Below are 12,384 nucleotides of genomic sequence, written 5' to 3' on the forward strand. Positions count from 1 at the left end.
AGAGAAAGTGTTGTCAATGCTGGAGAATATTTGAAGATGCGGGATAAAAAGAGGAAGGTGGAGAATGAGCTCGGATTTTTTAAATCAGACTTTGCTAAGATGGTGGTGTCAAAGAAGGAGGCACTTTCCTAGCTGGCCAGTGCAAAACAGGTCCTTACTGAACTAAAAATAGAGGTGGATAAGACGAGCATGGATGATCTCGATTAGGGAAATGAATATATTGTTATAATATTGTTCTTATGAAGCTGAACTAGCTATATGCTATATTGTGCTGTTTTTAGGTAGCTATCGTACTGTGATGTTAAAATACATTTATGTGCCTGATATGAAATTGGCAAACAGCTATTCGATATGAAATGTGAATTTGCATAATACTGGAATTATTAAATGTAAGCTAATAAACTAGCTAAATGGGTCATGGAACTTTGCAAACGATTAGCAGAAAAAGCGCTTGTGATGGATAGGCCAATGCCACACAGCTTTCTTCATAAAATCGTGTGTGATATAGTTGAATAAAAGCAAACGGTTAACCGAGGTAGAGCGTGTGTGATAGTTACACCTATCACACACGAGCCTATACATAAAACTGTGCGGGATGTACATACAAACGGAACGTTTTCCCTGGATTGACTGTGTGGGATGTACATATGAACGGAAACGATTTCCCTAGATTGACTATGTGGGATGTACATAAGAACGGAAATGTATTCCTTCGATTGACTATGTAGAAAGTACATAATAAATGGAAACGTTTGTTTGGGACAGAACATGTGGGATGTACTTATGACCGGAACTGATTGGGCATATATAATCATATTTGATCACTCGCTCGTCGCACACGACCTCATTTTGCCGAGCGTGTGTGCTAGGGGAGCCTATCCCCCAAGGTTTCTAGGTCCTGTGGGAAAGACCCCCCTATCGCCCACACTCACTAGGCGACGGTTTAAAATGCCATCGCGGAAAGGGGTTAAAAACCGTTTGTATAGCACCCCGCTGTACCAGTGTCCACTCCATCGACACACCAGAGTTGCAAGTCAGAGGACTTCATTGCCAAGAGGAGGAGATCGAGCATAGAGTGATGCTTATCTCTATATTTATTCGATCTTTTAGGTAACTTGTTGCTAAAGGGGGATAATTTGTATAGATCATAAGGCTTCGAGAGAGAGTGTCTCTTTTGCTTGTCCTTCGTTTGGTTTCGTGTTTATGCTACTTTGATTACTTTTTTGTTTGCTTGGTTAATACTATGCTTCATGTGCAGTTGATCATACCATACTTTGATGTTATGCATGCCTATCTATCTTTCTGCCCTTGTGATTCCTGTTATGATCATTCACTTGTATGCTTGGTGATGAGTGCTTGATGTATATCCTTCATATCACCTTGTGCACTCCACCAAGATGTATGCGACATGGAAGAGTGACCCATGATCATAATCGACTGTCCATTTGCATTCAACCACAAATTCTAAATAGTGCACAAATTTAGGGGGAACTCTTTCTTATCACATACTTCTCAAAGCGACAACACTATTCATTGGTTATATCCAATGTCACGTCTTTCATCTATATGTTGTCATCCATTACCAAAAAGGGGGAGCTTGAAAGTGCAACTAATCCCTGTGTGGTTTTGGTAATTAATAACAACATATACATCATTGGACTAATGCCCATTCAAAGATAATTTCAGGAAAGTTCAATGTAGGCATGGCAAGGACACGTGATTGTGGTTCGCTCAAAATGCTAAGGACATACATTGGCAAAAGCTTCAAAATCCTACATTTTTGGTTAAGTGACCAAAGATAACATTGAGTCCATAGGAAAGCCAACACTATTAAAAGGGGATGAGGTTTTAATCATGAGTCATTTGCTCAAGTGCTTGAAGATATTGCTCCAAAACCCTTGACCACTTTCTCAATATCCAATCTGTCCAAAACCTTAAGTCCAATCTCGACCCACCAAAACACACCAATCCGGACCCACCAAGATACACACCAGAAAGAGCCATAAGCCAAACCCTAGAAACTCGGTTCTATCGAGATGAAATTCGGTCCCACCAAAGTGCAGTGGCCAAGTTTCTGTAACCCATCATGTTCCCTTCGGAATTACCGAGTTGAACAGATTGGAATTACCGAGATGAGGAATCTGCTTAGGTCATCACGTATTGGTCTCCTGAGTGCATTCATTCGGTCTCACCGAAACGTCTAACGTTTGAATCTTTTACATTGTTTAGTCTTACCAAGATTTACTTTTGGTGTCCCCGAGTTGTGCATAAAGTATGTATTGGCTAGATATTTGGTGATGGTTATATATACCCCTCCAGTACAACCTACTCTCAGAGAGAGTAACCAGGATGAAACTACACTTCCCATATCCATTTCTGAGAGAAAATCCCCTACACTTGTGTTGAGATCAAGGCATTCCACTCCAACCATTTGATCCTTGATTTCTATCCCCCTCAAATTGAATTCTACTCCAGTCCTTCTCCCACCACCATGCCAAATCCATGAGAGAGTGACTGAGTGTTGAGGAGACTATCTTTTGAAGCACAAGAACAAGGAGTTCATCAACAACAACATCTATTACCTTTTGGAGAGTGGTGTCTCCTAGATTGGTTAGGTGTCGCTTGGGTGCCTCCAAATCTTGTGGAGTTGAACCAAGGAGTTTGTAAGGGCAAGGAGGTCGCTTACTTCATGAAGATCTACCCTGAGTGAGGCCAGTCCTTCATGGACGTAAACCATGGTGGAATAGACAAGGCTTCTTCTCCGTGGACCCATCATGGGTTGAGCCCTCTGTGGACTCACAGCCGTTACAATCCATGGGTTGAAGTCTCCATCAATGTGGATGTACGATAGCACCACCTATCGGAACCATGCCACAATTATCATGTCTTCGTTGTATTTGATTTCTCCAATCCCCTCCTCTATTTACATATGCAAAGTCTTTAATTTTCACGGCTCAACTCTTAGACTTGCATGAGTAGGGTGTTGGTTGACTTGGTAGAATTGCTTAAACTTGCCTACAACTAAAATTGGGAAAAGGCTAGGTTTTTATTTGGTCAAGTAGTCTAATCACCCCCTCTAGACCTACTTTTGATCATACATCAACAAAGTATGTAATGTAATAGTTTGTAGATCAAAAAGCTAGAGTTGAGGGAAATGATGGAGATGATGATGTTGATGGATATGTTGATCCCAATGATGACTGGAGTATTGGTGATAATGATTGCTTTGAATTCCCCCTATTAGAGGGAAGGATCTTTCGTAGATTGGTTTGTGGAGGGGAAAAGTTTTCCACTTCTATTACACCTTGCAGACAGTGGCAAAAAATTCTTGTAACATTCCCCGTGAGTTTTTTTGTTAGAACAAAAATATAGGCCAAAGGGCATCAAGAGGCGGTGCCTACGGGCCCCACACAGCCACACCACCTGGCTAGGGGTGGCGACATGGGCCCCATAGGAACCCCATGGCCCATCTTCTGGCTCCATGGACTTTTCCTCCTAAAACATTTTCTGGAAATCTATCGAACTTGGAAATAATTTTCATTGCCATTATTTTGTTTATGTGTTCCATCTTTTTGGTAATTTCCCTCTCGATGTAGTTCATGCAATTGAAGGTAAAAGGGCATTGCAATTGTGCTATAGTATGAAAAATATTGATAATACAAAGGAAAATATAATAATAGATAGTGACGCAAAATGGACATATCACCATGCAACTTTCCATACATCTCATACTACTAGCGTTTGGAGCCATCAGACGTTTAGTTTTAGGCATTTTGGGCCGTCCAATTTCTTCTCGATCTCGTTGGATGCTTCGTATAGTGGGCTACTGCTCTAATGAAATGCTGATACATTATAATATAGACCGCAAGCTTCAAGCATATGATACCTCACGATGCTCATCTTGAACTTGCCCTTTTTAGAGCATTTATGAACATCTCCACTTGATGTCATCCTCACATAGTCTACTTGAAATCTTTACTGTCATGCAAGAACCTGTATATCACCCCAACATAGACATAGAAAGCCCATAATATGTGTTAGTTCACTAAGCGCATCCAGTCTTGTTTTTTTTCCAGTTAGTTAGCTTCACACAGATATTCTAGACCTTCAAGAAGAGAAGTGTATCACTAGCTGGCTAAGGCGAGTTATAATTATTTGGTAATTATGTCCTTACCATGGCTCGTTATCCATAACAAAAACCTAAGCAGATAGGCCTAAAGAATTTATGGAATATCCAAAAAATGGCAACACAAAGTTGGAAACTATTAATGACTACTAGTATATATACACACACATACCACCCTCCTACGATTGCTCGCACATCCCTTTCTTGTGTGTGTTTACATACCATAAAAATGCCCACAAGTTCCCTTCCCTCTCTCTTCTAGACATTTTAACCCTCTCTAAGTTCGAGAAGCTAGGATAGTCTAGAAACAGAGGAGTTAGGTACCATTCCCTTCCAGAATGAGTGGGTCATTGACCAGTGCATGCGTCAGCATTGGCGGAAGGCCGATTGGTAGTAGTGGAGGGCCATGCGGGGCATGCAAGTTCTTGCGACGCAAGTGCGAGGACGATTGCATCTTTGCACCTTATTTCGGCTCAGAGCAAGGGGTGGAGCACTTCACCGCGGTGCACAAGGTGTTCGGTGCCAGCAATGTTTCCAAGATACTTAATCAAGCCCCTCCCCACAAGCGCCTTGATGCCGCCATCACTATATGTTATGAGGCAAAGGCACGCCTCCGTGACCCTATCTACGGCTGTGTCGGCGACATCTTAGCCCTCCAACAACGGGTATGTGTATGAACACCCGGAATACTATGTATACTCTCTATCTCTCTTTGTCATATAATTGCAAGATGATGATCGGCGGATATTGAATTGGTTCTCTGGAAAGTGCACTTTGATGTGATACTACTTTAGTTCTGATTTGGCCTTTTGGATTTGTTTGTGCCTTCTTCCAAGGAAGGGAGTGGGCCTCCATTTTTAACATGAAAATCCAACAAGTCAAGCAAATTAAAGGAGTCAATGTAGAAGGAACTTTCTATAATTTGATGCACATCCACATCCTACCACCATTAATACTCTCATCTACCATTATTTTCTTCATTTATTTTTGTTCTTCATACATGATATGTAGTTTGTTGGTACGTACATATGTTAAATCACCATACTCCTAGTTGGTATGTTCCTTTTTTGCACACCAACAAGGGACATAGGACCTAATCCTCACATCCTAACATGTGTGAAATAAGTCTATGCTAATGCAAATCTTGAAGTGGTAGACAGATACCCACACCTGCCAAACTCTTTTATTGGATACATTAATTTTTTGTAACACGGTTTTTGCACATTTCATTTAACTATTTGTTTCTTAATTTTATCATATTATGTTGTTATGTAGGAAGATGCGATGTGAAGTTTGTATCCGTTTCAATGATCTGACCATATTGCTCTTTCATGGTTTTGTCGTGATTGATATATTGATCGATCTCTTCCAGGTAGCGAACCTCCACGCCGAAGTCGCCTTCCTACAGGCCCACCTCATGACACTGCAACAGCCTTCACCGCCTCCTTTTCCGTCCCCGCCGTGCATGCCCATGACCACTGAGTTCTCCATTTCTGAACTAGCGTCATTGTCCAATGTCCCGAACACCATGGAACTATCTTCGTTGTTCGACCCATCGATGCAGTGGGCCTTCCAGCAGCAACACCAACAACCATATGACCAGACAGGGGAAGGCTCTGTCGGTATAGGCAACACCAACTCCAATGGCGATGACTTGCAAGCCCTGGCTAGGGAGCTCTTGGATCGACAGTCAACAGGATCGACACCCCAGCAACCATCAAACACACAGTTTTGAGATTGTTTGCCTAGCTAGGTGAACTAACTTATCTAAGATATTTAAAGTATACATTCATTGTGCGAGAGTAGTACATGATTGCTTTTAATGTGAGATTTTTTTTCTAATTTTATGAATGGTAGTTAATAGGCACCACCCGCTTTTTGCTTATCAGTTTTATTCCTTACTATGGTAGGAGGGGTGCCCACTTAATACTTTTATATAAAACTTCTGAGTTTGTTTCAAACGAAGAAGATTGGAGGGAGTTTATTATTCCAATAATTCAAGATAAAGTTTATTTTAAGATGCATCTAATTTATTTCCTTAAATATCATCTTTTGTCACGTATGACTCTACTTTTGGCCATTGTGCTACTTTGTGTGCATGTATTGGTGTTCGCTATGTGAATACAAATTTTGCAGAGACATAGTGTGAGCTCCATATCTTGATTCGATTAATGTGACATTTTGAGTCAATAAAGAATTCTCTTTATTGAAACATACGTGTCATCCAATTATTATGATACAATACCTAATATCCCTGCTACTATAAAGTGATAGTTTCGTCCTCCGTTAGAAAACAATAACAGAAAATCCTGGCAAAACCAGCGAGTAAGTTTTTGGCAATGGTTGTGTCCTTCTTCAAAATATTTGCACCAACAAAGGTGTGTGCCTTGCACGGTTCCCCTCTCAATACTCATCACAACAAGTCTTCCTAACCACACAACCACATAAGTAGGAGAGACAACTACACTTTCAGGGAGGCGCCCGTAAAAGAAGGAGAAGTTTGGCCTCCTATTACTCGGTCTCTTCTCTGTCTCGATGGTTGAAGGTCATGAACACATGATTGGGATGAAGACACATCTCCAATGCGCTCCCCGTTCCGCACCCGTGTGGCCTAACAGGACAATCCACATAGGTTTTTCCTTCCAACGGGCTCCCTCATTTCGGCCCAGGTTGTGCAAAATCCATTAGCCCTGTTCCAAATCCAGGGGAGGAGTAGGGAATCTGGACTGTCCACAACAAGAATCTAGCCCCACCCCTTAATTTTTTTTCCGGAACCCTCCCCTTTCATGCAGAATCCCGTTCCTATCCATTGTAGTCCTCTCCTTTAAAACCACAACACCACTGCCACCCTGTTTCTGCCATGGAGCCACCTCACCTATATCATGTGTAATACCTCTATATCAACACTATGTAGATGTTGCAATCTTCATTAGACTCACTACTGTAGGATGCTGCTAACGTGACACTACGATTAGAGACCCTTCGAGAAATTGTGTGCAATGCAATAATCGCAAACAGTGGTGTCAGAGAACCGTCAAAAATGTCCAAAATGTTTGTGATGACGGATGCATCAAACACGATTCAGATTTTAGTTGTGCGTGCGGTGCATGACATATGGTTCAGTTCAATGAACTGTTTGTGATGAGGAGGAACACAAGAAATGGGCAGTCAGATGAAGGCGTGTGTGATACACAGCATACAGTTCACTTGGATTACGTGTTTGTGATGAGGCAGAACAACAGAAATGGACAGCTAGATAAAGGTGTGTGCGATTGAGGGAATACGCTTCAGAAGGATTAACCGTTTGCGATCAGGCAACAAAACAGAAATGGTCAGCCAGATCAAAGGTGTGTATGATTGATGGCATACACTTCACAAGGATGAACTATTTGCGATTAGCCATAACAAACAGAGACAGATAGATAGATCAACGTGTGTGCGCTAGACGGGCACACATTCTAATTAAAAGAAGCTTGCACGATAGTAATAACGAGCGTGCATGGTTCATGGAACAAGACGTGTGCTGACATTGCCTATTGCGGTGCACCAAACGCCACGTACGCAGCCGAGAAAGCGTGCCCATGTTACGCCATCCGGGAATAGTGTCGCACTTAGAAATTATAGAACTGTCAACAAATTTTGAGCCTGCATCCCTTCACCTTCCAAATTGCAAACTTGTTGACACCGATCAAAACTAAACGGTTTCCCACTTAGGAGCGTATTAGTACTCGGTTATAAATATTGTACTATGCCAAGATGACTACACATTCCTTCCTCAACTCCTCATCCAGAAAAGCAAACAAGTCATTCAACATCGTTCTCTTGCGTCTGCCATGCCAGATTGAGTTCTCGGTCGAGAAATTACCACCACAGAGAGGCGAGCATGGAAGCGGAAGCACGAGAGATGTCCTGCTTAGTCGTGAAAGTAGCCGACACGTCCCTCCACGCCACCAAAGCAGCACGGAGGTCTCGCCACGCCGCCGAAGCAGCATGGAGGCCCCGCCACACCGTCGATGCAGCCGACTGGTCTGGTTGCGCCACGGAAGCAGCAGAGATGTCCTGCTGTGCGGCGAATGCAGTAGAGATGCCCTCCTGCACCGCGGCGGCCTGGGAAAATCTCTTGCGAGCAGGCGAGGACTCTTACAGGCGCATTCATGCGATTGTCCATAGCTAGATGGATCAGATCTCTGGCTGGATGAAGCTACATGACGAGTTGAATGCATCGTTTGAACAACTATGGGCCGATCGCGACCTACTGAGGGCGAAGATCACCGGAAGGGCGGAGCAAGCGGAGGATACCTCTGCCTTGTTGAAGAGGACGGGCGTCATCGTCAAGAAACTTATGGACGAGAATGCCATGCTCCACATCGAGCGCGAAAGGCTGGTGGAGGAGTTCATCGAGCGCGAAAGGCTGGTGGAGGAGCGCGAAAAACTGATGAAAGAGTTCATCGCCGCTCGCGGTGAGAACTAGTTTCCGTGACCTGCAGTGGATGAAGAAAGTAGAGATCAGCGAGCCAGATCGTTGTATGCATCTTCCTTTTTGTTTTTCCCTTGTGTATTTCGGGCATAGCCGCATGTAGCTTTTTTAGTTATCTTCCTAGATATATAAGACAATTATTATCCACTGTCATCATCCTTATATTCATCATGCTTGGTATAAGTCGCATTCAATGCTATATAGGCCTATCGAATCTTACATCAAGATCCGTGCAAAACTTTCTTTTCAGATTTTCACTTTTCTCTCTTAAATCTTAGTCCAATGAGACATAGCCATGCCATGAAACAGGGACTCAGGCGCCATTAATAGAGACATTGGGAGGGAGGCGCGCGGCGACAGAGATCAAAGGGCTCGCCTCCCGATGAGCACGCGTAGGGGTCTGATCGCACACCTCCCATACTCAAATAGCTACCCCGCACATCACCTCCTAGCCAATAAAAAAGGGACGCATGGCGGCACGTAATTGGAGAGTAGAACGCCCATGGTTCCAATAATAGTTGCGTTTACGATTTGTAACGTGACAACACTTGTTCCAAAATGACTTTTTCGATTTTGAATGTGTGCGCCTTCGCAAATCGGACAAAAGAATTACCACAACATGTTGGTGCCCTGTCATGACACCATGCCAAGTTTCATGATTTTCAGGCGTGTTTTGGATTTACAGGAATTAAAAACGAAGTTTCTCAATCTTTTTGGCCGAGCCACGATGCCCAGATGTTTGAATTTCATTCTCATTTCTTGCATGGGACCTATAAATTCACCCAAGGACACACATGTGATTTTTCAACCAACTTTGGTGCACAGGAGCATGTGCTTGTAGTTCAAATTTGAATTATGCACATGAAATGCCCAGAAATTCAATTAATGTATAAAAAAGGCCAAACAAACCCGGAATTAATGTATATAAAAATGAAATACATGCTTAGAAAACATTATGCCTAGCATGGTGCCATGGTATGGCCTCACCGTGCCCTAGTAAAAGTTTGAGAATGTTTTCCTTATGTCGTTATGCACGCCTTTCATAAATCGAACCATCATCGAGGAAGTTCCATGGTTTCGAGGGGGAAATCACCAAGATTGAAGGGGGGTCCAAATTACCTTTGTCCTTTGTCCATTAGTTTTTTTCTATGATGAACATACACCCTGCAAATCACCACGTTCAAATTTGACACTTTTCTGTGTTCATTTACCATATTTAGGGGATTATTTGCATTCTCTAGGCATTAATGCATATAGTTCAAATTCTAACAATCGGTGCATGAAATGGTGCACAAGAATGGTCTAGAAAACGATCCTTGTGCCATTTACTAAATTCTCATGCCTTTTACAAGGAATGAACATATATTTCGAGGAAATGTGTGGCAATAGTCAACCATAAACGCGTCGTTTGCTGAGTAACAACTATACAAAAAATGAAATAAATGCTTGAAAAACATTACGCTTGGCGTGGTGCCATGGTATGGCCTCACCATGCCCTGGTAAAAATTTGAGGATGTTACCCTCATGTTGTCATGCACGCCTTTCATAAATCGAACCATCACCGAGGAAGTTCCATGGTTTCGAGGGGGAAATCACCAAGATTGAAGGGGGATCCAAATTTCCTTGGTCCTTTGTCCATGAGTTTTTTCTACGATGAACATACACCCTGCAACTCACCACGTTCAAATTTGACACTTTTCCATGTTCATTTACCATATTTAGGGGATTATTTGCATTCTCTAGGCATTAATGCACATAATTCCAATTTGAACAATTGATGCATGAAAAGGTGCACAAGAACGGTTTGGAAAACCATCCTTGTGCCATTTAGTAAATTCTCATGCCTTTTACAAGAAATGGACAAATATTTCGAGGAAATATGTGGCAATAGTCAACCATAAAAACGTCGTTTACTGGGTAACAACTACACAAAAAATGAAATAAATGCTTGAAAAACATGATGCCTGTCGTGGTGCCATGGTATGGTCTCACCATGCTCTGGTAGAAATTTGAGAATGTTATCCTTATGTATTCATGCACGCTTTCATAAATTGAACCATCACCGAGGAAGTTTCATGGTTTCGAGAGGGAAATCACCAAGATTGAAGGGGAGTCCAAATTTCCTTTGTCCTTTGTCCATGAGTTTTTTTCTAACATGAACATACACCCTGCAAATCACCACATTCAAATTTGACACTTTTTCGGGTCCATTTACCATATTTAGGGGATTATGTGCATTTTCTAGGCATTAATACACATAATTCAAGTTCAAACAATCGTTGCATGAAAGGGTGCACAAGAACGGTCTAGAAAACGATGCTCGTGCCATTTACTAAATTCTCATGCCCTTTACAAGGAATGGACATATATTTCGATGAAATGTGTAGCAATAGTCAACCACAAATGTTTGTTTTTTGGGTTTTAAACTATAGAAAAAATGAAATAAATGATTGAAAAACATGACGCCTGGCATGGTGCCACGGTATAACCTCACCATGAACTGGTGAAAAGTTGAGAAGGTTTGGCTTATGTCGTCATGCACGCCCTTCATAAATCGAACCATCGCCGGGGAAGTTCCATGCTTTCGAGAGGGAAATCACCAAAATTGAAGTGGAATCCTTTGTTCTTTGCCCTGGAGTTTTTTTTCTATGAAGAACATACACCCTGCAAATCACCGTGTTCAAATCTAGCTTTTTTCCAGGCTCATTTACCATATTTAAGGGATTATGTGCATTTTCTAAGAATTTGGCGCATATAAATCCAATCCAGCTATAGTAACACGCATATGACGTGAGGGCCGTGGATTGCCGTTCAATCGCGGCACATCCTATGGTGCACACGCTCCATCCGCGTTGCTCGGGTTCCGACTAATCATAACACAACACATAATAGCCTTAGCGCACACTATTTCCGGAAGCGACCGAGATGAACCGTGTCCAATAATGAATGAGCAAAATTGTAAGGGAAGGCAAATTTCCTTTGTCGTTTGTCATTGAGCTCTTGAAAACCACCGCACTGTACGACTTCTTGGCCCCTCCGTCCTAGAGCTCTCTCCAAGCGTCGTTCATGGCACCGCAGTGCACAGTAACTGGTAAGGAAGCGATAGCATTCCGCGGCGCCATGTTCCTCGCTGTCCGCGACCGCACACATGGTAAGGAAGCGATGGCATCTCGCTGTGCCGAGTTCATCACCGCCGCCGGCCACACAGTTACTTGGGCAGACTTTGAGGCTGCCATGGCCGAATGGGTGGTGGATCTAGAGGCGGCCAAAGCTGCATAGGAGGATCGAAAAAGGCAGAAAGCAGTCAAGAAAAAAGAGTCCCGCCGCCGGAAGAAAGAAGAGGCCGCACGCCGTGATGAGGAGAGCTTGGAAGAGATCAAAGCACGGTTGGTTGCCGCCTACAAGGCCGGGAAGGAGAACGCTGGCATCTGGCTAGCATGCCCCGACGGTAGCATGTGAGAAGTAGTTTAAGTTTGTAGTATTAGAGAAAATTACCAGTAGTACTTTAAGTTTGTAGTATTAACGTATAATGAGCATCCTTTGAGGGCTTTGAGTGTTGATTAGCATGTGCGACCGTGTGCGCTTTTTTGCGTCAATCATTAGTAGATCACAAAACACACGGTTTCTATGTCGTACCCGTGTGCGTTCTTTTGTGTTAATGATCCATAAGTCTGTTACCTGTGCGATGGTTCCTAATAAACTAGGTGTACCACTGACCGAAAAAAATCGACTACACGTGTACATTTTTTTGGAGACAGGAACTGTCAATTTTCTGTTTTCT

The 12,384-nt window shown here is 42.7% G+C and overlaps 1 protein-coding gene across 1 annotated transcript in view; it reads left to right on the forward strand.

Moving 5' to 3' along the window:
• LOC119338787 (LOB domain-containing protein 30-like) overlaps positions 1 to 5,966 on the forward strand; it is an 80,604-nt gene extending 74,638 nt beyond the window's left edge. The window contains exons 2-3 of the mRNA XM_037611024.1: positions 4,497 to 4,791; positions 5,499 to 5,966. Coding sequence (XP_037466921.1) covers positions 4,497 to 4,791; positions 5,499 to 5,861 — 658 coding nt within the window. The 3' untranslated portion in view covers positions 5,862 to 5,966. The remainder of the gene's footprint in view (positions 1 to 4,496; positions 4,792 to 5,498) is intronic.
• Positions 5,967 to 12,384: the final 6,418 nt, after the last annotated feature.

Source organism: Triticum dicoccoides, chromosome 7B (assembly GCF_002162155.2).
Source record: "Triticum dicoccoides isolate Atlit2015 ecotype Zavitan chromosome 7B, WEW_v2.0, whole genome shotgun sequence".
Lineage (NCBI taxonomy): Eukaryota > Viridiplantae > Streptophyta > Magnoliopsida > Poales > Poaceae > Triticum > Triticum dicoccoides.